Source organism: Papio anubis, chromosome 7, assembly GCF_008728515.1.
Source record: "Papio anubis isolate 15944 chromosome 7, Panubis1.0, whole genome shotgun sequence".
Taxonomy (NCBI): domain Eukaryota; kingdom Metazoa; phylum Chordata; class Mammalia; order Primates; family Cercopithecidae; genus Papio; species Papio anubis.
Genome location: NC_044982.1, coordinates 111,398,262 through 111,422,770, shown reverse-complemented (window position 1 = coordinate 111,422,770; position 24,509 = coordinate 111,398,262). Strand labels below are relative to the sequence as shown.

Genomic DNA, 24,509 nt, shown 5'->3' with positions numbered 1-24,509 from the left:
TCAGGTTCTAGCTGTGTGTGTGCCAGGGCAAGGCAGTATCTGCTCCTCCTTTCCCCCTCTCAAAGGCTGTCCAGGCATGCAGAAAGCAGCCTCTCCAGTCTGGCTTCCCGGACAATGCCCTTTAAATCCAGCAGAGCTTTTAGCAGCAGTTGAGTTCATAACCCTCTTCCACAGATGAAGGTTACACAGCTTGGAAGGGGCTGCATCAGGACTAAAACCCACCTGGCTCTGCCCAGTCCCCAGTCCTCTCTGCTTGGCCAACCCAGTCCATGGGCCCTGGGCACTCACATTCCCCCAAACTGATCCTGGCCCCATCTGCAAACAACCTAGTAATTTTCTCGTGTCCTTCAGTTTCCTCAGGGGGCTGTTCTCTCCCAGTAGCCAGGAATAAATTGGCCCCTTGACCTCTCTGCTCTTACCAGCCTTGAGGCATCCCAGAGGGGTTAGTTAAGAACCCATATAAGCTGCCTCCTGCAGAGGATGGTGCCAACTGGACTTCCAGGGCTGGGATGATGGAGGTGGCCTGTGTGCCAGTCTCTCCTGGGAGGAGGGGCAGGCTTGTGGGGTTCTTGAAGACTCACATGGCCTCCTGTTGTATACACACCCAAGGACCCCTCCCCCTGTCCCTCGTGCTCCTCTGAATGCTCTCCTGCCCAGAAGTGGCTCTGAGAAGCCTTGAGTCAGTTTTAGAAGTCTATGGCTCTGGGAGTCTGGAACCAGGCCCCAGATCGGTCACTTAGAAGCTGTGCGACTTAGGATAAGCTACCACCCTCTCTGGCCCACCCCCTCTGCATCTGTGTAAGGGTGGGGTCATCATCACCATTGCCAGTGGTAGAGGACTGACTGAATGGCAGGCACTGCACCGATCCACACGCCAACCCATGTGCCTTCATTTCATCCTCCTAATGACCCGAACAAGTGTTTACAGGCGAGAAGTCTGGGGCTCAGAGAAGTTAACAATGCTGAGCAGCTGGTAAGTGCTGGAACTGGAACTCAAACTCAGACCTGACCTCAAACCTTATAGCCTTATAATCACCAGTCTAGGCTGCCCACAGGGACCCTCAACAGTTGCACACCAATAGTCCAGGATCCTATGGGCAGAGGATCCTGTTTCTTCTCAGGGGATAAAGCCATAGTTCAGAGGGCTTGAGCCTCCCCCAGAACCAGGGACAGTCTTAGGTGGTGGTTGGGAGATGGGGAGAGGGCAGGCTGGCCCAGCTACGGCTACCAACTGCTTCAGCTGGAACCAGGAGGCAACCAGCCTCTCAGAGATGCCTTTAGATTAAATGAATGAGTAAGTGATGAGTGCCAACTCCATACCAGACTCTGCCCACCATGTCATCCCACCCGAGGTTTGGTTTAGAAGGTGATAGGCATGTAGCTGTGCGAGTTTGGGTGGGGGCGTGGGCTCTGGGAAGAACCCTGGTGGGAGGAGCTGCATCCCGGAAGTCTCCTGCTGTGAGGGCTGACTTCCCTATTGCTCCTGCTCCATGTTCAGCTGCGTCTGTGCCCATTGATTCTTATATCGCTGGAGTTCTCCCCTAGCCTGAAGAATGAGCAACAGGATCACCCTGGGTCCACTATGGGGCTGAACCCAAGGAGTTCCCAAGGAAAGAGGGAGCCCTGAGGGGAGAAACCAGGCCTCCCTGAGCCCGAAGCCCTTCCTTCCTGACAGAGATTGGTGGACCTACTGGCCCAGCTTTGTGGGTCAAGGTCCGTGGCCGATGGGAAACTTACAAGGTGACTGCCTGGCTCTTCACACTCTGTTGTTGGGGGCACCCCTCTCCAGGGTCAAGTTTGAAGCTGCTGGGTTTGGTTTGAATGGGCAGGGCTGCAAGCAGCAGGTGGGGAGCTGTTTTCTGAGCCTCTGGGTCTGCTCATGTGCAGGCAGATCCCAGCCCCAAACCCAGAAGCCCTAACAGCCCAGGACAGGCTCAGACCATGGCCTGGTGGAAGACGGGGCCAGACTGGGCCTGGGAAGCCTCAAGGGCAGTCCCAGAACTGCTTCCCCCAGTCCCCACAGCCTGGGCACTCTACATGGGAAATGGCATACAGTAGGTGCTTGATAAATGCTGTGCAAAGAAGGCTTGGGCAGAGTTGGTGCTCCCAATCCTTGCATCAGTCCAGGCCAATGCTATAGAGGGCCTCCAGCTTCTGGGGAGCTAAGCCTTGAGCCCTGTAGAACTGTTATCATCAGGCCTGGCAGTCAGACCCACCACGAGACCAGAGGTGAGGGACTCCCTATGCCCACGGCCTCAGGATCCCCTTCAGGTCTAGAGCCCCCCTCTCCAGCCAGTGCTGCCGGCCACAACCCCAGCTGCTGTCCTAGGAGGAGCCTCTGGAAGTCCCTGGAGCGCCACTCCCCTCGACACACCCCAGCCCTACCCTCATGAAGGGACCCTCGGCAGCCCCATCCCCCACAGTGAGATAATAATGACCATAATGAGAACAGTCACCCACACGTGTGCACAGCGCTTTACAGGTTACAAAGTGTTTCACATACATCATCTCATCAATTCCTCACAACAGCCCTGTGAGGTAGGCAGGGCAGGGGGTAATGTTCCCATTTATACAGATGTGGAGACTGAGGCCCAGAGAGGCCAGTGACCTGCTTGAGGCCACACAGCAAGTGAGCAGCAGAGCTGGGACCAGAGGCTGGGGTTGGCCCCACCTCCAGCCCCTGGCTCTCTGCACTAACTGTGCTGTCCCCTAGGAGGACCCCAGCCCCTGTCCAGAGTCTCAGCCACACCCAAGCCAGGCTCCCACCCCTGGCAGTAGTGCTGCCTGGCAGCCCAGCAGACAGGCTCCCACCCCCATCGGCAGACCTGTCCCCTCCACCCGCTCCCTGCAAAAAGCCAGCCCGGAGCTGGGCCCAGGCCTGCCCCCTAGCCTGCTCCTGATGGCGCCTGGGGCGGGGTGGGCAGGTGGGTGGGGCTGGAACCTCCTTTCCTGTTTTCCTGAGTGATCCCTCCCCACAGGGGAAGAGAAGAGAAAGGAGGAAGAAGAGGAGGAGGAGGAAGAGAAAAACAAGAAACTGAGTTGGAAGAGGGCCCTGGATCAATCAGGACGTCAAAAGTTTGCATTCCGACTAGCTATAGGAAATAGTTTTTTTCTCTTTTTATTATTTCAAGTTTTCATAAAAATCCATAATTATTGAAACCCAAGTTACAGAGAAAGTTCGTAACTTTTTTATTGAATTATTGACTCTGCCGCGTGTCGGTTCATTGGCTTTCAACTCCAGTCTGTCAATGCCCCTGTGCAGGTGGGGTCCCCAGGCCTGGGCTTCTGAGGTCCTGGTAGAAGGAGGGCAGGTGGTGAGGGCTGGCGGGGGGCAGCAGGGGACGGAGGCGGGAGGGAGAAAGAGAACGTGTGTAGAAGGTAGGGAGGAGGTGGGAAGGACTAGAGAGTGAGCAGGTGGCGGCCAGGCCCCTTCCCCTGCCCGGCCGCTTGGGGGTCCCTGCCCCCCGCCCTGGCCTCATATCATCTTCATGTTGAACTTGCGGGGCGCGTCGGCGGAGCTGATGCCTGCGTCCGACTTTCGGGGGACATACTCGATCTCGATGTTGTGCTTCGTGTTGCCCTTGCCCCGGCTCCAGAGAAACAGCAGCACCAGGCAGAAGAGGACGACGCCCAGGAAAGAGATGAAGCCCATGGTGGTGGCGATGATGAGGGTCTTGATGTCGAAGGGGAAAGGCACAGTGGCTCGGGTGCTGTTGGCCTCTCCCTCGCCCGGCTGGTTGGAGATGAAGGCGAAGGTCTTGTTGGGCTGATGGGGCCAGTCGGGTGAGTAGCTGCGCACATGCAGGTGGGCGGGCATGGAGTCGTTGCCGCCTGCATTGGCCGCGATGCACAGGTACGTGCCATTGTCCTGTACCTGGGCGTAGCGCACCTCCAGCGTGCCATCAGGGAAGACTGTGAGCCGCCCATTGCTCTTGGCTGAGACCAGGTGCTTTCGGGGTGAGAGCCAGAGGATGGCGGGCGGCGGGTCGCCATCGGCCCGGCACACAAACTGCACCGTGTGGCCCTCATCCACAAACACCTGCTGGGCCTTGCGATCCCGGATGCGGGCGCGGCGGCAGGTGAAGTAGTTGGGCAGTAGCACATCAGGGAAGTCCTTGAACTCCTTGCCCTGGACGAACTCGGGCGTGGCGCACGTGGGCTGCTGCCGGTTGAAGTTGAGCCGCCAGCGGCGCCGGAACACCCACAGGAGCCGACAGTCGCAGGCCAGTGGGTTGGAGTCCAGGATGAGCGTCTCCAGGTTGCCCACCGAGTGGAAGACCGATTCTTCCAGCGTGGTCAGCTGGTTGCCAGAGACATTGAGCACGCGCAGGTAGTTGAGGCCGCGGAAGGCGTAGGGCTCCACCATGGCCAGCTGCCCGCCCACCAGCTGGATCTCCTGCAGCCGGAGCAGCTCATGCAACATGGAGCCCTCAATGGTGCTGATGGGGTTGTAGGAGAGGTTGAGGAAGCGGAGATAGACCAGGTGGCGGACGGCCAGGTAGGGCACAGCGGTCAGATTGCAGTGTGTGATGGACAGGGACGTCAGGTTGAGGCCGTAGAGGCAGTTGGGTGTCATGGTGTCCAAGTAGGGCCAGTGGGAGATCTCCAAGACCTTGAGTCGGTACAACCTCTTGAAGGAGTAGTCCCGGATGGCATTGATGTTGAGGTGCCGGAGCCTCAGGACGATGAGGCCGTGCAGGTGGGACAGCGCCTCGGTGGGGATGGAGGTCAGGTTGCATTTCTCCAGCGTCAGCTGCTCCAGGCTGTTGAGGCCGCTGAAGGCGCGGTGGGAGATGTAGACGAGGTCATTGTCGCCAACCTCCAGTGACTTGAGGTTGTACAGGTCCTGGAACATGTAGTCCAGCAGGATAACGATCTTGTTCTCGCTGATGTCCAGCTTGGTCAAGTTGCTGAGGCCAGTGAAGACGCCCAGCGGGATGAGCTTCAGGCGGTTGCTGCGGAGACCCAGCGTCCGGAGGTTGAAAAGGTTGTTGAAGGCGCCAGGCTCCACGGCGCTCACGATGTTCTCGTTGAGCTCCAGCTCCTCCAGGTGCGGGAAGCTGGCGAACTCGTCCTGGTTGAGTGTTTTGATGCGGTTCTTCCCCAGGTCCAGCAGGCGCGTCTCGGTGGGGATGCCCTCAGGCACTGCCACAAAGCGCTTGCGGTGGCAGAGCACAGCCCGGTCCTGGGCGGAGCACTCACAGCGGGGAGGGCAGCCTGTGGCCGAGCCTGACAGCACCGAGCCCAGCACCAGCAGGAGGATGGGCTGCCAGCAGGCCAGGAGGGGGCTGGGCATGCTCCTCACTCCCCCCGCCAGCATCCTCTCGCTCACCTGCAGCAGGGGGCAAGCACAGGACAGAAGTGGCAGTTAGAGGGCAGTGTGTGTCTGGACCCCACCCCAAGCCGCCTGGGCCCCCTCCTGCCCTGTCACGACGACCCTGATGCAGATAGAGAGGCAGGGTCCAGATACCCATGCCAGAAGGGCCTCTGGCCTCCTCATGCTGCCTCCTCCTTGCCTCTTACCCTGCCTGGAGTCTTCCCAAAGGACCCTCCCAGCACCCTTGGGATGGAGGGGCTCAGGGAAGGGACAGGTCACCTCAAAGAGCCTGGCATTGGCGCCATCTCCTTTACATTTCACAGGCGGTTGACTCCAGGCACACACCCTGCCCAGAGTCACAGTTCCCCTGGTGCTCATCAGGGATAAAACCAGACCTGCTGTGCCGCCCTTGGGCTCACAGTGGGGATCAAAGGGGCTCAAGGGCTGAGGCCTCTAGGAACAGCCCCCAAGAAGCCAGAGCAGCCAGAAGTGTGGCTAGACCCCAGCCTACATGGCCAGGGCTTCTGAGGCTGCTGGGGGCCCCACTCACTCAGCCCTGAGCCCTGAGCCTCCCCAGGTGCAAACACCATCCCCCCTCCCCATCAGCTCTGTGGCTGGGTCTGCAGTAAACCAATGGCACCTGTCACTGTTCACAGGTCGGTCACCCATGGGGTTCCTGGATTGCTGGAGGACACCTCATCCAGAAGGCCCAGCCTTGAAGCTACCCTCCCCCCGCCCCCTGCACCTGCAAATCCAAATCCAGCCTGGACTCCTGGTGGGATCTGTGACTCTCCTCTTCCTCTGGGTCCCATTGGTGACCCAGCTCAGGCTCCTGAGCCCAGTGCCTGGAGAATCTTGTTTTCTGCCTCCCGGTCTTGGCTCCTGCAGTTCTTTCCTGCGGCAACGCCCCTTCCTTGGCTGTTGAAATTCCATCCTCAAGGCCTAATTGAAGTCTACCGCTCTAAGAAGTGTTTTCTGATACCCAATAAGAAGTGAAGTGTGCTCCCCTTAAAAAGCCTCTCCAGCCTTCACCTGTCTGTCTCTCAGGGCTCCCATCACCTTTTTCCTAGTACAGCTGCTTGTCTGAGGAAGGTGCAGATTCCCACAGGCCAGGACAGCCAGGCAACCCCGGAGGAGTCTGCCCCTACTACAGCACCAAGGCTTGTTCAAGCTGGGCCCTGAAGCCATGCAGGGCTTGAGGGGTGGTGATATGAGAAACCGTGCAAGGAGCAGGGTCCAGTTTGCATATAGGCTGCAGGTAGAGTGAGCAAGGGGTATGTGGGAGCCTCCATGACCCTCTCCCACCCCCTGTTCAGAGGCCACTTGTCCCCACTTCTGCCCCGAACTGCCTCCCGTCTCCTCCTTCCCTCCTCTCTCTCCATCCACCCCCATGGGAAACTGGCCTGGCAAAGAGTGTGAGTAGGGGGGTGGGGGGAAGGTAGGTCAGACCCTAGGAGCTGCTCCACGGGTGGACTGGATGGCCTCTGGGAGCCAAGCTGCAGTCATCTCACTGCTGGTGGGGTAAGGACCCACTCCCGCTCCTCCACTCCAGCCTCCAGTGCCCCTGGGGCTTTGCTGCCATGTCCACACGCTGAACTCATGGCCTGGAGGGGGCTCACTGCAGGAGGGGGAGGCCCAGACTGCATGTCCCCTCTCCACCCTAGCTCAGGCCCTTTTCCCACGCCTTCCCACACCTCATACAGCCCCTGCTCTCATGGCCACAGGCCATCCATCCTTGTCATCCATGCATCAGCCATCAAGGCAACTGAGGCTCAGAGAGGTTGTGGCTGTCCAAGGACACCCAGCCAGTAGAGGGCGCAGTTCTGGGGTGGGAGCTCTGGTCTGTCCACAAAGCCACACACTTGCAAATGCTCCACCAGTCTCCCAGGACTGACGGGAGCTTCGTGGTTGTTGATTAAGTCACTGATTAAGCAGAGAGGACTCAGGGTGTCACTGACATGTTATGGAATCTGCAAGGGTTTTGTCATCCCCAAGGGCTTTGTCCACCCTGACCCTCCCTTTGGCCCCTCTCATCCTCTCTCCAGGCTCTTCTGCAGTTCCGCTTCTCCCCACCCCACTCCCACCAGGCTATTTTCCACAGTCACACACGCTCCAGTGACCCACCAGAAAAGCAAACATCCTGACAGGCGATCAATAAGTAATTGGGCCAGCAGCTGGGGCTGGCGCGGGTGTGAGGCTGGGGACCTCAATAGGTAAATAGGACTTTTAGCATCCAGCTTAGGGCCGGGCTGGTGGGTCGCGGGAGCTGCTGGAGAGAAGGCTGGGGAATGAGGAGGGCTAGTGAGGACACAGGCCACCCCAAGGTGCTGGTAAGCCCCTCTCATACAGACACGAATCTGGCACACAGGAAGCTTGCACCACCTGTCCTCAACCTGCCCTGAGCCCTCTTTTCCTCTTTTCCCACCAGTCCCTGAGCAAAGACACCTGGGCCTCCCCACTTTGTCCTGCACACTCCTATCTCTAAGTCATCTTCTTCTGGAGCACTGTCCCAGACTCCTGCCCCAGCAGTCTTTGTAACCTTCCACCCCAAAGGCCACGTCCTCCAGGAGGCCATCCTTGACCTACTCGGTCAGATATCACCTCTTGTCCCCAACATTGTTATTCTTATAGTAGTGATTTTATGTAATTGGTGTATAGCACACCTCATTCCCAAAGTGATTTGAACCAACTGACAGAAAAATTATGCTACAAGATGATAAAAAGATAAAAGCTAAAAAAGGGAAGCCAGTCAGGAAAGAATGCCACCAAGTCCTGCCTAATGACAAAAGGTGAGAGCTTCCTAGTGACCTTGAGCAAAGAGGGAAACATGCTCTAAAGCCTCAGCATTTGGCATCTCTCCTGTAATGTATGTTTAATCCTGGCTCAGTCATGGGTGTGTGTGTCTCACCTGCTAGAGAGTGAGGTGCTCAAGGGCAGAGAGTGTGTCTGTAGCTCAGAGTGAAGTGTGGCACAGAACACACCCCCACGAATGTTCTTTGAAAGGAAACATGTGCATGAGTGAGTTTTTGCAGGGGTGGAAGCCCTGCTGATGGGGCTGACCCTCGATCAGGCCCACTGAGCAATGAGAGACCTGAGGAATTGAAACATGTTGGAAGCCGGGCATGGTGGTGCTGCAATCCCACTGTTATCCCATTGTAATCCCAGCTACTCAGGAGGTTGAGGCAGGAGGATCACTTGAAGCCAGGAGCTCAAGACCAGGCTCAGCAACATAGTGAGATACCCATCTCCCACAAAAATTTAAAAATTAGCCAGGCATAGTGGGGCACACCTATAGTCCCAACTACTCAGGTAGACTGAAGTGGGAGAATCCCTTGAGCCCAGGAGTTTGAGGCTACAGTGAACTGTGATTGTGCCACTGCATTCCAGCCTGGGCAATAGAGCAAGACTCTCCATCTGTAAAAACAATAAATAAAATAAAATAAAAAAGAAATACATTGGTAGAAAAGCTGGTCAGCCTTGCCCTGTACAGCTGCCACCCAGGCCTGGCAGTTGGTCCCACAGAGCCATGGGCCATGCTCCGTGGGAGCAGGACAGCTCTGGGAGGGTATGGGCTCTGAGATGCCTCATCCCATGCCTCTTACATGCAGCTGCCCTAACGGTGGGGAAGCTGAAGCTTGAGAGAGGCTAGGATGCCTGCCCAAGATGACACAGCAAGGGCACAGCCCGCTGGGCCTAGTCTCCTGGTCTCCCACCCCCATGGGGTCCCTGTCATCTATGGATGGTGGCAGAGTCACGTCTGAGGGGTCACCCAAACTGCTGAGTGGGCAATGTGCCGCTCCTGCCATCCTGGCACCGTTCATTCTGCCTGCTACTCCTGCAACTGTCAAGAAGAGGTATTTTATGCATTTTAATCAGTGTTTTATTTTGGATCCTTGCCCCCAAAGGGCTTCCTACAAGGGTAAGAGTTTAAAAATTGGACCAATAAATACAAAGGAAATAAAACATCAAAGGCAGGCAGGTGGGCAGGAGGCAGAGAGCTGTGCCTGGAGCACCACACACAGACCCTAAAGCATCCAGAGTCCTTCCCAGGCTCAGGTCAGTGGGGGACCCTGAGCCATCAGACCAGCACTGCAGAGGGCTGCCCCAGGCTCTGTGCTGCCCCACAGTGGAAGGGACAGGCTGCTGGCCACCGGTCACACCCTCCTTCATGTCCTGGGGCAGACACGGCCTGGTTCAGGCAACGCTCCCTGACACATGCAGTTCTCTGTGGCCAGCCTGCTAGAGAGTGATGCCTCAGTGATGCCTGCCCACTCTGGCGTGCACAGTAAGGGCTCCACTTCAGGATCCCTGAGGGTACCGCCACCAGAAACTAGCCCTTTTCCAGCTGGAAGGTCGACATCCTCAAACCTTCCTAAAGGGTAAAGGGAAATGGGAGGCTCAGGCCAAAAACTGCAGTTTCACTGGGGCTGGAAAAATCTCTCTGGGGGCGGGGGGTGGCACAGAATGGTGGGCTTCCTTCCTTGGGGCATCACATTCAGGGTGTGCCCCCAGGGTCTCAGGGTGAAGGAGGGTAATTAGGGGAGATGGAAGGGGCCTGGGATCACCCATGGACAGGTTCAGAGAACACTGAGAGGGCTCAGGAGTCACTCTGTGCAGCATCTGGAGTCACAGGCAGATGCTCAGGAGTCACAGGCAGCACCTGGAGGCCCACGGGGGCAGGGGCATGACTCCCCCACAGCATCCTCTCTACAGGCTCATCCACCAGGCACCTTCTTTAGAAAAGGGGAGGGACTAACACTTGGACAGCCCTGGCTATGGGCCAGGTTTGGGGCTTTTTTTTTTTCATATGGGAGTCTTGCTGTATTGCCCAGGCTGGAGTGCAGTGGCAAGATCTTGGCTCACTGCGACCTCTGCCTCCCAGGTTCAAGCGATTCTTTGGCCTCAGCCTCCCAAATAGCTGTGATTACAGGTGTCCACCACTACGCCAGGCTAATTTTTGTATTTTTAATAGAGACAGGGTTTCACCATGTTGGCCAGGCTGGTCTCGAACTCCTGACCTCAAGTGATCCACCCACCTCAGCCTCCCAAAGTGCTGGGATCACAGGCATGAGCCACTGTGCCCAGCCAAGGTTTGGGGTTTTATACATATTGTCTCAGAAATGCTTTCAAAAGAGATCTTTCTTACCCATTTTACAAACGAGAAGAACAAAGGTTCTGAAAAGGGAATTTGCTTGCCCTGGGCCTGGGTCACAAAGCTAGAGGGTGGCAGAGCTCTGTCTCCTAGCTGGGCTGCCTGCTCCAAGAGCTGCCTGATGCGACACAGCGCTTAGACTCTGCAGGCCAGGCCAGGGGAGGGGCTGTCCTGTCAGGGTGGAGATAGGGTGAGGCCCCAGGGCTGAGGGAAGGCCCTAGTCCTCAGAGAGCTAGGCATCTGCCCACAAACCCGACAAAAGCATTTGGGGACAGGCATGTGCCCCAAAACCTGACAAAAGCCTTTCCCCAACTTCCAGAAAACGGTGTGTTACACGCACCATGTGTGCTCACTGTTTTTCCTCCACACTCCTTTCTTTCCTGTGCCTGCTGCTGCCGCCTGGGCCTCAATCTCACCTAATGTGGGGCTAGCTGAAGCACAGAATGGCAAGTTGAGTTATTTTAGGTTTATGGTATCAGTATTTCATAGTGCTCCCACTCAGCTTTCCTCAGGGACCGCAGGGATCCCCCCCACCCCCCGCCCAGCACACAGGCATGCAATCTGGCATGGAGGCATCTGCCCCATGAAGGCTGGCGCCCAGGGTCATCTGGGAGCTCAGCCTGGCTGTGTGGCCGGGGCAGTTCCTCACGGGGAAACGAGGAGGTGGGGAAACGAGGAGGTGTGTACAGTCTTCGTCTTGCCTTGATGCCTGCTGTGCCTGTGAGTGAGTGGGCAGCAGGAGGGATGGAGCGAGGAGGACAGCAGGCCTGGGAAGGGGGCTAGAGCACTTTGGAAAGTCTGCCCAGGGCTCTGCCCAGATCCACTGCCAAGAACTGATGGGGAGAGCAGGAGAGGGAAAGAGACAGAGACCAGGAGACACCCAGGAGACACGTGGTGGGTAAGGCTGCAGAGGAGAGGAAGAGAGAGGCAGAGAAAGCAGAGCCGGGGGAGGGGAGAAAGATAGGGACACAGGTTGGGGGCAGAGAAGGGAGAGACAGAGGCCAGAGCTTGCTCTGCAGGCACAACCACTTTCCCAGCCCCCACCACCTGTGCATGTCAGCCTGGGGCCTGTTAACACAGCCCCATCTTCGCCACTCCACTAGGTGAGTCTGAGCACTTCCATATCCAGGTGGGGAGGGAGACTCAGAAAGGTGAGGGGACTCACGCCGGATCACCAAAGAAGAGGCAAGGCCCAGCCTGGGCTCCTTGTGACTTGTCCTCTCCCCGAGTCCCTGCCTGCCTGAGGTCCCTTCTTTGCTTCAGCTTCAGTATGACGGATCCGTTTCAGGAAATGATAAAGTGTGTTAGCGGGAACTGCGCCTGCTCAGAGATGACTGGGGTCAAGTGGCCAGAAGTGGAGGCGCAGTGGGGCCCATCTAGAGAGGACTGTGACGGTCACCCCGGCCTGGGTCTTTCATTCTGTCGCAGTGGCCAACCATCCATTCCCCCATGCCTAGAGGCCTCCTACTTGGCCTTCAGAAGCAGCCCAGGGTCTCTCCCCTGGTGGCTCTCCTCTAGCCTGGGAAGAAGGGACAGCCTCTGGTGGGTCCCCTCTGGATCTCTGGCCACCCTCTGCCCGCACTGCTGCTGGGCTTCTCCCAGCTCCGTTGGCACTTCTGCGGCCTCCTCTCCTGCGGCCCCCAGACTGAGCGCCTCCGAAGTGGGACCGGGCCTGACACAGCTCCACACTCCCAGGCCCTGCCTGCAGACGCGCCCACCTCAACGGAGCAGAGAGAGCCCACCAGACAACTGCTGCGAGGGGCAGGACGCGCACTCTGCTCTCCAACTCCTAACCTAGCTCGTAATGAAGGAAGGCTTTGTGGTGAGGGGAGGTGCTATGTGAGCTCAGGCTGAAATACGAACATTTCCCACAGGCCTAGAAAGAGGCAGGGGGAGGGCACGTTCCACAGAGGGAACAGTGAGAGCAAAGGTGTGTAGTGGGGAAGGGACTTGTGGCCTGGTCAACTTGAGAGCATCCTGGGACTCCTAATGGCTTCTCTCCTAGCCCAAATCCTGACCCCAGTCCCTGGACTCCTTTTAAAGATGCTCCATTCTGGCTTTCCAGGGCTAATCCCCGCTGAGGTGTGAATGGCTGATAATGGCATAAGGTAGGAGCTGCTAATGGGAGAAACAATTCCGTCATTGGCCAGTCTAATCTTGGGAGCTGCCTCCTGGTCCATGGGGAGGTGGTGAGGCTGGAAGGCGGACCCTGAGAGTTGCAGTCCTGCGCCCAGGCTGAGCTCCTGCAGGAGAAAGCCTGGCAGAGTGCGCGGCTCCACCAGTCGGACCAGGCAGCCTGTGTCTGGCCGTCTCTCTGGGGGCTGGTCCGCCCTGCCCCCACCTGCCCCGCCTTTCCCCTCCTCCTCCTCAGCCCCCCAAGGGGACAGAAAAATCAACCTGGAAGAAAACTGAGGTCATGTCCTTTGTCGTGTATAATTCTTTATTTTCCTCTCGCTCTTGGTTCTGGCAAAAAGTTGTTGGGCCCCCGGGGTGTCTGTGTGTGTGAGTGTGTGTGAATGTGTGTGAGTGGCTTGTGTGTGTGTGAGTGGCCTCTGTGTGAGTGTGGTGTGTGTGGCCTCTGTGTATGTGTGAGTGGCCTCTGTATGTGTGTCTGTGAGTGGCGTGTGTGTGGCCTGTGTGTGTATGTTTGGCATGTGTGTGGCCTCTGTGAGTGGTGTGTGTGGCCTCTGTGTGTGAGTGGTGTGTGTGTGTGGCCTCTGTGTGTGTGGTGTGAGAGTAGTCTCTGTGTGTATGGTGTGTGTGGCCTGTGTGTGTGATGTGTGTGAGTGGCCTCTGTGTGTGTGTGTGGTGTGTGTGAGTGGTCAGTATGTGAGTGTGTATGTGGTGTGTGTGAGTGGTCACTGTGTGTGTGTGGGGTATGTGTGAGTGGCCTCTGTGTGTGTGTGGTGTGTGTGTGTGAGTGTGGTGTGTCTGTACGAGTGGCCTCTGTGTGTGTATGAGTATGGTGTGTGAGTGGCCTCTGTGTGTGTGTGTGGCCTCTGTGTGTGTGTATGGTGAGTGGCCTCTGTGTGTGTATGGTGTGTCTGTGAGTGTGCAAGTGGCCTGTGTGTGTTTGGTGTGTCTCTCTGTGTGTGTGGTGTGTGTGAGTGGCCTGTGTGGTGTGTGTGTGAGTGTGGTGTGTCTGTGTGAGTGGCCTGTGTGTGTGTGTGTATGTGAGTATGGTGTGTGAGTGGCCTCTGTGTGTGTGTGTGTGTGGTGTGTCTGTGAGTGTGCAAGTGGCATGTGTGTGTGGTGTGTCTCTGTGTGTGTGTGTCTCTGTGTGTGTGAGTGGCCTGTGTGTGGTGTGTCTGAGAGTGGCCTGTGTGTGTGTGGTATGTGTGTGTGAGTGGCCTGTGCATGTGTGTGTTTGGTGTGTCTCTCTGTGTGAGTCTGGTGTGTCTGTGAGTGTGATGTGTCTGTGTGTGAGTGGCCTGTGTTTGGTGTGTCTCTGTGTGTGAGTCTGGTGTGTCTGAGAGTGGCCTGTGTGTATGGTGTGTCTCTGTGTATCAGTGTGGTGTGTCTGTGTGAGTGTGGTGTGTCTCTGTGTGTGAGTGTGGTGTGTCTGTGTCTGTGTGTGAGTGGCCTCTGTGTGTGGGTGGTGTGTGAGTGGCCTGTGTGGTGTGTCTGTGAGTGTGGTGTGTCTGCGTGTGTGTGTGTGTGTGAGTGGCCTCTGTGTGTGTGTGTGTGTGTTGGCTGCCCCTCCTCCCCCACACTCTGGCCCCCAGCACCATCACTTAGGTGCGCTCTGGGAAGCTCCATCCTCTCGCACATGTGCTCACTGGCCTCAGTGCCCGCTGCAGGGTGCCGACTGGGCATGGTGTGGCTGTCTGCCTGTCTGGGTCACCCTGGGCAAGCACTCGGCCGCCCTGCACTGAAGGGAGGAATGCCCCTGTCCAGCTCACCAGGGCACAGTCATCTCAAGAGCTGCCAGCCTTCCGGCCAGCTCGCAGCCCCCGGCCATTTGTGGGATAAATTATGAATTTTAATTGTCAGAGCATCTGAGTGTTTCAAGGCTTCTATATATAGGCTCTGCCCTCCAGGAGCGGCAGGCTTGGTGGAGAGGAGTGGGAGTTGGGCAGGGCCAACAGGAGGCCCATTCTGGGTGAGTAAAGTGGGCTTCGTCCAGTGTACCCCGCCCTGCTGTGTGATCTCGGGGGAGTCCTGGACCACTCTGGGCGCTTCCTGCCCCTTGCACAAGGTTGCCCAGTACCCCCACTTGGATGGGAGCTGTCCCAGAGCTGAAGTGAGGCAGGTAAGTGCCTATTTGGGGGGATGACCTGAGGGGGACCCAAGGACAACCCCAGTCCTGCACCCCAGTATCTCCCTTCTCATGTCTTGAGATGCCAACCCAGGCTCTTGGGGACAGGAAGATGCCCCTCAAGGCCCCCAGCGCCATCCCCTGCCCAGGCCAGTGGCCCCTTGGGACATGCTTGCCACATCCCCATTGGTCCTCTCACACTTTCCTGGGGCTCCCAGGGGGACCCCTCTCTGCAGCCCCAGCCCTCAGGGCCTCTCTATTTGGGAACAGCTCAGGCCTGGAAACCAGTCAACCCCCACCTGGGAGAGCTATAGGCCTTGTGCTTGGGGTGGGGGGTGTCACAGCCTCATAGACTGAGGCTGGCAGCGAGAGGCTGAGAGGTGTGGTGGAATTAGCCTGGGATTTGGGATTAGCCAGAGAGCTAAATAGAATGATGATGAGAATGATGATTGGTAAAACCCTCATAGGTGGCCTTCGGTGTGCCAGGCATTATTTCAAGCACTTTGCATATAAAAATTCATTTAATCTCACACAAACCCATTGAGGTAAGTGCTGCCATTATCCCCATTTTGCAGATGGAAAAAGCAGAAGCACAAAGAGTTTCCATAACTTGCTCGGAGTCAGTGTTAGCATGATTTGAACCCCAATGGTTTTGTTCCAGAGTCCATGCTCTTCATCACTTCCCTACAGTGCCTTTTTTTTTTTTTTTTTTTTAAGCTAACACTAACATAGCATTGGCTATGCGCCAGGCATGAACCTGTCTGATCTCCATAACCACCCTAAGAGGCTGGTATTATCCCCATTTTACTGATTAGAGAACTGAGGCACCAAGAGGTGATGCACCTTGCCCAAAGTCCCACAGTGATGAGTGGCAGAGCTGGGACTGGGCCTGAGGCAGTCAGACTCCCAGCTGTCCTGCCCACTCCTGCATACTGCCTCCTTCTGATTCAGGTTCAGGGGACTGCTGAGCTACGTGATCTTGGGCAAGTGGCTTTACCTCTGGGGACCACAGATTCCTCACTGGGAAGTGGGGACGGCAGACTTCACACTGTCCTCACTGCTGGGGGTGGAGAGTTCCGGGAGAGGGAGAGGAAGAGACATTTATATCGAGCACACACAGTGCTTTGCTGAATGACCCCACCACCCCTCACCACGCTACACACCCACTTCACTAATGAGGAGACTGAGGCTCTGAGCCATTAGTTCACCTGTCCAAGGTCCTGAGCTTGTCTGGTTCCAAAGGCATAACACCCTTAGAGACCCTCACACAGATGAGGAAACTGAGGCCCAGGAGCATCAGGGACTTGTCCAACATCCCACAGCATCTCTGGACTAGGGCCTTGGAAGGACCCCAGCCTCCCAACCGCAGCCACCTTCTGTCCCCAACATCATACAAGGGTCACATGGCCACCCCATGGCAGGGCTGGGTCATGGACAGGTGAGAGTTTGGGTTATTTCTGCCTCAAAAGGGGAAGAGTGAAAAATAACCCTCTAAAACATCACAAACCAAGGTCCAGTGAGTTCTGTATAACATGGACAGGCAGATTATAAATAAAACACTTGCCTCTCTCCCAGCACTGGCAGTTCAAAGCCCTCTCCACTCAAATGAATCTTGGCCACGCCACTGCCAGAGTCCATTTTTCCAACCTGGTAAACTGAGCCCAGTATCCAGGAGGTGATGGAGGCTCCAGTCAGACACATACAGGAGGAGTGTCCTGTTCAGGCACAATGGATGCTACCACTCAGCTGCCCGTTCATAAGAAGCCCAGACTTGGGGGAGGAACTGGCACCTCTGCAAATCTCTAAGGAGCGTATCAAGGCAGAGGCTGCAAAGGTCCACTGCAGGCCCAGAGAGGGGAGCCAAGACCCACGTTCAGCTCAGTTTGAGGAATCCGATGAGCCATTACATGGCTCAGGACAGAAGGTCTGCCTCAGTGGTAAGTGAGCAGCCCATCATGGGAGGCATGCAAGCTGAGACCATGGATTAAAGCGACTACAGGAGGCCTCCTCTGCTGGGATCTATACCTCAGTAGCCCCTCTCAGCTCTGAGATGCCCCTGTGTTGCACCCAAGTAAAGGGACTTGAGATAGCTGGTCCCCGCCCCCCCCCCCTCCCCCCCCCCCGCCATGTGCTGTCCTGCATCGGGCTAGGCAGAAGAAACGTGCTGGCCAGGCCCCCACCCCCTCCCAGAGCTGAGGGCAGGTTTTCTGCAGAGGGAAGCAGAGGAGGTGGCAGAGAGAGATTAATTCCCCGAAATGGGAAAAAATAGAAAAACACACACACCACACACCCTAATAACATGTAATAAGAGGTTGGAGACGAGGAACAATGCCCTGGTAATGTCACCCTGGCGGCAATCAATTTGGGTGTCACATGAAATAGGCATAATTATTCCGCCAGCCCCGGTGCTCGTCTTTAACCAGCTCCAGGGGCCCAGGCCCAGGCGGGAAAGGCAGCGTGGAATCAATCGTTGATGCACCAGGCTGGCAGAGGAAGCTGCTCCAAATTAGCCTGGCAGCACCCAGCTTCTCAGACCCTCTGGACCAGCAGGGATCTGGACGGCCTCACGTGAGGGGGCCCTGCAATGCCCAGGAGTCACCTTGCTCAGCCACCCCTCATTCCATCCATGAGCAGGAGCAGTCAGAGAGGACTCCCCAAGGAAGTGAGAATGGAGGAGGAGCAAGCACACATGTGTTCCATCCAGGGTTCATTCCCTGGGTCACCAAACTCTTATTAAGCACTCACCAATGCCAGGCCTCATGCCAGGTGCACAGGGCGGCTGTGCAGGAGGTGGGGATGCTGAAATAATGAAACACAGGCTCCCTCCACCTCCTAAGTTAGGACTACTCCTTCCCATCCTGGGATAAACACAAAACCTCTGGGGTTCCTGGAATTTGCTATCCTTTGTTTGCACTAAACATGCAGGGACTTAAGCCCTTCTTGCTCCTCCTTCATCCCACTTGCTTGTGGAGTCCTCCCTGATTGCTTGTACCCATCCCAGACTTCAGGGATGGTAGAGACAGCATTCCCACAACTGGGGGAATGGGTGCCGATGGGATGACTGCTTAGTGAGCACCCAGTACACACTGGCTGCTGCCCATCTCAACCCCCATTTCATATACCAGAAACCTTGAATTCCAGAAATGCAAATCAAGGCCATCATGAAATACCATCTTACATTCATTCAATCAGTAAAAATCAAGCCCCCTGACAATACCAAGTGTTAATCAGGATGGGGTGCAATGGGAACCCTCATCTCCTGCTGGGGTGACACAAACTGGTCTAACCAATTTGGAAAACACTTTGGCAAATATCCTAGTAAGGGTGAATGTGAACATGCCCTACAGGCCAGCAATTCCACTCCTAGCTCTGTGCCCCAGGGACACTGCACGTTGCCTCAGAGATGGGAGGAGAAGGTTCCTGGCAGTACTGTTTCTAAGAGCAAAAAATGGAAATAACTTAAATGCCCATTGGTAGGAGAATGTTAATTACACTTTTATGATCACATGACAGAACATTATACATCAGTAAAAATGAGCTACATCTATTATTCACAATATAGATGAAGCTTAAATGTGATGAAGAAAAAAGGTAAATTCCAGAGGACTGCATACAGTTCATGCTCTTTTTATAAAGTTCAAAAATAACTAAAACAGAACCACTTATATATGTTAAAATATATAATTTTAAAGAGGCAAGAGATTGTTAAATATATGATTTAGAGTAGTCATTGAAAAAGAGGTGATGGGACGGGGTGTGCAGGAGCACATGGGAAGGTGTACATCATTATTGGATTGCTGGTGTTTAAGTTGGAGAGTAGGGTAACAGTGTTCATTTTAGTATTATTACTACTACTATGATTAATACTAAATGCCTCGATTAATTAATTAACAGGCTAGGCCTGGATTAGTGAGTAACAGCCGCAGCCTAGAGGTCAGGAAGGACGCATTCTAGACTGAACCGCAGGCTTGCAAGCTGGGGACTTAGAGCAAGTCACTCACCACCTCTCTGGCTCTGTTTTCTTAGGTATAAAATCAAACCTCTGCACCTACCACCTACAAGGATAAGATCATGAGCATATCACTGATGTAAACTATGAGTAGCTAGCACTTCTTAAGGGCTTATTGTGTACCAGGCACTGTTCTAAATGTTTTGCATATGTTAGCACACCTAATTGTCACATCCTCCCTTGAGGTGAATACTATTGTTACCCTCACTTTATGGATAAGGAGACAGGCCCAGAGAGATTAAGCAACTTGCCCAAAGTTACAGAACTAGGCAGTAGTGGAGCTGAGACTTGAGCCCAGGCTTTTGGCTCCGGGGTCCACACTCTTGACAACTTCGCTATGAAATAACATTGAAGAAACTGAACACACACAAGTAGATTGTTGTCAGCACAGCTCTACTGAGCCCATACAGCACCCAGGGATATTCATTCGTTCATTCATTCACTTGTTCGTTCATTCATTCATTCATTCATTCATTCATTCATTCATCCACAACTAAACAAAGGTCAGCATCAAGAATGCCTCAAATGTATTGGGAAATGAATCTGCCTTCTCACACTCTTTCTACAAAGAATCTTCCCTGATTCTGGAGTCCCCTGCTTTCTGTGTCTCTGCAGTCTGCTACTTCCCTAGGACTCAGCCAGTCTCCCTCTCTTCCTAAAGCACCTCTGACAACCTCAACCCCCAGGGAGAAATCCCACCCTTCTCTGAGCGTCTGTGTGGGCCAGTGAGTACCGTTTGTCTCTTCCCAACTCCTGCCTGGGGCATCTTTGACATCACCTAGCTCTGTGCATTCATGCACAGGTAGTCCTTGCCACTAGCCAACAGCTACTCTCTTGTACCTCCAAGGGTCTGTCCCATCCCAGGGGCCAGGCAGGAGGGCCAAAGGAAGGGTACTAGGATTGCTCAGGGTGTTCAAGGCAGATCATGCTTAGCCCAGAGCCGAGCAGGCAGCTTGGTTAGGATGTCCAGAACAAATGCATGCGTGACTGGGCTGGTACAATATTCAGTGCAAACAAGTGTGGTTTTATACTGTGGGTGACTGGGGAAGGAGGGGCAGTGACCTGAAGCAGGCAGAGGCTTCTTGGAGGAGGGGGTCAGGAGAAAGAGAGGAAAGGACCTCTTGTGAGGGGATGCAGGGCCAAGCCAGGTGAGGATGGGTGGATACGTGGCGGAACTGGTGGAAACAGAACAGAAAGCCTCCAGAGGCTAACCATGGAGGTGGGTGGGGCTGGAAGGCCACTTTCACAGAGTGCCACACACAGGACAGCTAGCCCAAGAGACTCCAGCCAGCAAGCTAAGGTTCTGACTCTGAAACCACCACACCTACTGCACCCCCCTCCCTGGCCCTTCCCTGTTCCACTTCCTCTCTCCTCCCACCGACACGCTGCCTCAGGCCTCCTTGGGACACTGCACGAATGACTGCACTGCCTTCTCTCCCAACAGGAACACACCCCAACCCCAATTGTGCTTCTCCAGATATCTGCTTCCACAGGTGCCTGAAAAGCAGCACCACAGGAGCCCTCACTGGCACCAGGGATCCCGTCCAGCCTCATGCAGAACCACCACCCGCCTCCACAGGGTTGTTTTTTTGGGGAGTGGGGTGGGGGAGGTACCTCTGGGAGTCTGGGTTTTAGAAAACAATACCCAATATAGGAAAAATGGATGCCCAGAGGGCAGAGGATGAAGATGAGCCCAGGTGAAAGAGGACTATTGCAAGGCGTAGTCTCTCCACTTCCCTCCCAGTCACACAGGGCCCTTGGCTTTGAGCACATGCCCATTCCCCTAAAAGCTGGTTCCCACTCTAACTCCAGACCCTGGGGACCACTGCAGCTTTAACTAAGCCCTACCCACGGGCTCACACTTAAATTATCAGGGGGTGGTGAGGGGGGCAGAGACAACCAGAACACCACAGGGGGCCTGTCCGTGCCTTCGCTAAGCCCCTTCCAGGAGGGGCAGCTGGGTGCTGCTGGGAGCCCCGATCTGAGTCCGTGCCCTCTTTCAGCACGGTTCCAAGGAGTTCTTGGTCTCTCCCCTGTGCCACCCTATACTCTCCTTCCCACCTCGGGCCATGGGTAGAAAGCAGGAAGGACAGGCATGCTGTCCCAGTAGACCTGCTGCTAGCGCCTTCCCAGAGGCGTGAGGATTTTGAGCTCCTTCCTGGCTTATACAAGGACAAAGGGTCTGGGAGCAGCTGGCCCTCTTCTCCTCACTGACACTCTGCGCTGGATCTGGGGAAGCCCCAGGCTCTCTGCCGCCTGGGTGTCCCGGCTCATTGCTCCCTGGGCATAGGAGACACCCATGCTGAAGCCGCTGGCATAATGACCAGCAGGGTTGAGCCCAGAGCTGCGGGCCAGGCTGGGCTATGCGCCCTCTGGCTGCCCAAGCCAAGCAGAGGACTGATGGAGGGCTGGGCGAGCAGGAAGGGGCTGTCCAGATGCCACAGGCCCCACCTCAGGGCCTCCTGCACTCCCACCTGCTCAGGGCAGAGCCGTTCCCATCCTCTCAGGCTCCCTTCTCCCCCACCCCAATCCCAAGGCCTCTGAGAACAAAGAGGAGGTGCTGGCACAGTCGGGCTGGACCCGGGCTGCGACCCCAGCAGGAACCTGGAGGGGGCTGCCCACTGACCTGGCCCCACCCCTCCTCAAAGTGGGATCCGCCCGGAGGGACACATCTCCTGGCATGCCTTGAGAGCAGAGAGCCCACAGCCCACCCCGAAAAGGGCGTGAGGGGGAGCAGGAGGCTCCCTCCTTACCTCCCTCTTCTCAGCTGGTTCCCACCTCCCACCCGCTCTGCCTTAGAATGAAAAGTGGGGCAGGAGGAGGTGAGAAGCCCAGGCTGAACGCAGACAAAGGGGAGGCCCCTAAAGGGTTCCTGGGCTCTCCCGGTCCCCAACTCCTTTCCCTTCACTCTCCCTCCTCCCCATCTCCTTTTCACTGGGCTGGAGCTGGAAAGGGGTGATGCTTGTGTGTGGTGGGGAGCTGCCATCCAGGCTGGAGCTTGTGGAGAAATCCAGTCCCTGACCTGTGTCCACCAGCTAGGGAGTGTCTGGCGCTGGTGGGGGCTGCCTGGGGTCACCTGGGGTCCACGAAAGGAGGTACCTACCCAGGGCTGAGCAGGGGGCTTACCCTCTAGAGTGACCAATACTCAGAATGGGAGGGGGGACAGGGAGGGAAGACCAGAGAAGGGCTGGGACACCCGTGGGGACCCCGCCCCAGCTCCAGGCTCCCAGCTTACAAACCCTGAATTTGTTGGGGTTGGAGGGAGGGGAGGTGGGAAAGGAAGAATCTTCATTTCTGAGGCTTGAGGGGAAATCGGGCCTGTGACCCCAAAGGAGGTCTGGGTGGCACCGAGGTGCCCTGCAACCCCAGGAGGGCGCAGCCAGGGCCGACGGCGGCCCCCAGGGGCGCTCGCCGCGGGGCTGCCCGCTTGGGGCTCGGCCGCAGCCGCCTGGCTCACCTGCATCTCGGGCGCGCCTTCGGTCCGCTCGGCTCGGTCAATCGCATGTCTCTCCAGCCGGCCCGGCCAGGCCCCAGCCCCTGCCCAGCCCCCTCCTCCGTCTCCTCCTCCTCCGACACCTCCCGCCCGGCAGTCCCGCGCGCCCTCGCCGTGTGGCCGTCATCTGTCCGCCCCGCACTTGTGAAGTGAGGCAGAGCAGGGCCGGGGCTCAGGAGTGGGGAGGCGGGAGGCCGCGGCCCCGGCGGGCGGAGGGGCAGGTGCGCTCAGGATGCGCGACAGGGGCTCCACTTGCGAGCCTGCTTCAGCGCCCTGGGCCGGCCCGGAGCCGCCGCCGCCGCCTCTGCCGCTGGGGCCGGGGTCGAGGCCGGGCGCGCTCACTCGCAGGGCCGGGGCCACCGGCGGGCGCGTACTGCATGCTGCTCGCGCCCCGCGTCGGTAGAGGGGCCGGAGCGGCGCGGGTGGGGACTCCGCGCCCTCCGGGGCCAGGACCGGGACCACCGCCGCCGCCGCCGCCTGCGCTGTCGTCCGCCGCCCGCTCCGGCTCCCGCGCCGGCTCCCGCTCGGGCTCCGCGCTCTGCAGCGGCGCGGGAGGAGCGTGGGAGCTGAGCCAGGGGAGGGAGGAGGACGGGGAGGGCAGGCGAGCGAGCGGCGGGAGCCGGGCGGGGGAGGAGAAGGCGCGGCCGCAAAACCTGGTGGTGGTGGTTGGGGGGTGACTCGTCTCCTTTCAGCGGAGGGGGCGGAGAGCGAGGGGCGCCCCAGCCGCTGCCCTGCACGTTTAGGGCAGCGAAACAGGCAGGGGGGCGCAGGCGAGGGGCGCACCAGCCAGGCGCTCCAGCTCTGCACACGGCCGCGCCCCTCCGGGTTGGGGGCTCAGGGCGAGTCCCGGGCCAGCCGAGTCTCTGGGAGTCGGGCGTGTGGTCCTCCCTGGGTGTATGCGCGCACACCGTTGTGTGTGATTTTGTGTGGCCACATGCGTGTGCATGTGAGCGCGCCAGTGTGTTTACACGTGTTAACTGGGCTGTGGACGAACACACGCACGAGGACGGACAGGGCTCCCCACCCGAACAGGGTTGTTTGGAGGGCGGCATAGGAGGCCGACCGGGAGCCCCCGTCCTGGCCCTGTTCCCTCTTCTCGGAAAGTCAGTGAGCCTGCAGGGTCCACATCCTGGCGCGGGAGGGCGAGTCAGTCAGAATGGGAAGCTCCAGGGGACGGCGAGGAAGCCGCGCTGGCCCGGCAGCTCTACCCAGGAGCGGGGTCTCGCGTACCTCCTCGCGGCCAGGGTCCCCGCCCAGCCTGGCTTCCTGCCCAGCAGAGGGCGGCAGGCCTCTCTGACCCGCTCCGTCCGGAGGCTCTGCACCCAGCGGCCAGCAGAGGGCAGCGCAGAGCCTCCGTCTGGGCTTGACTGTTCCCTCCTCCCGGAACGGTCCCGGGGATCCTCGGCTGGGGCCACAACTTCAGATGGGCCCAAGGAATGGGACCTTTCCTCGGAGATCCAGATCCTCCTTGAAACTCAGATACAGAAACTAGGCCAGCAGGGATGTCTTGGCAAAGCCTGCAGACTAGGTTACCACTCTCAGGACCTCACCTGTTTTCCCTGTACTACCCCCTCCATCTCCTTGAAGCCAGACGCCCTTTAACACCAAGCCAGTTTTATTAGAATAACCATCAATGCTGACACCACCCGGCACAGGCATCCCCTCTCCACTGCTGGGAACAACCCATTAGCACAAGAATAATCCTAATAGCTTGAGTCCACAGGGGCAGCTGAGGCTGGGGGAGGGGATCTAGCCTAAAGCCTCTCCGATTCTGGGGCAGACCCTGGAATCCCACTTCCAGTGACACCCCCTGCCCGACATCATTGCAGAGATGCCTGGCTGCCACGGAGGGACCTCTCCCCACCCCCAACAGCACCTTGTTTCTTCGCTGTTCTGCCTCAAGCACAGCCCAAAGACTTGCACAGACCTTCTGTTCCAGCTCCACCATTTCTGGGTACTTCTCAGGCTCTTTGGCACACCGTTGCTCTGGACAGTCCTGTCTGGAGCACTTTCTCCTGTCTCCCATCCTCATCCTAGGCCTAGCTAGAGCCGCCTCCTAGCACGTGTCCATGATATGCTCAACTGTGAACTGTATGTTCACCCTCCAGCAACTCTGGGGGAGGCACTATTGTTCCCCTGTGACAAAGGGAGGAAAACCCAGGCCCAGAGAGGTTCCAGGCTCTGCCCATGGTCACACAGCCAGCAAGGCACACACAGCAAGGCACGGAAAGGGAATTGGACTCGCCTTCTAGGGCTGAGTGGACCAGCAGGGGGCAGGCT

General features: G+C 57.1%; 1 protein-coding gene across 1 annotated transcript; it reads right to left on the bottom strand.

Annotated features, from left to right (window-relative positions):
- Positions 1-2,447: 2,447 nt before the first annotated feature.
- Positions 2,448-22,796, bottom strand: LINGO1 (leucine rich repeat and Ig domain containing 1). The gene is made up of 2 exons (XM_003901257.4): positions 22,194-22,796; positions 2,448-5,332 (listed from the first exon to the last, which is right to left on the bottom strand). Exons 1-2 carry the CDS (start codon positions 22,197-22,199, stop codon positions 3,476-3,478), a joined length of 1,863 nt encoding a protein of 620 aa, XP_003901306.1. The 5' UTR covers positions 22,200-22,796; the 3' UTR covers positions 2,448-3,475.
- Between the last annotated feature and the right edge of the window lie 1,713 nt (positions 22,797-24,509).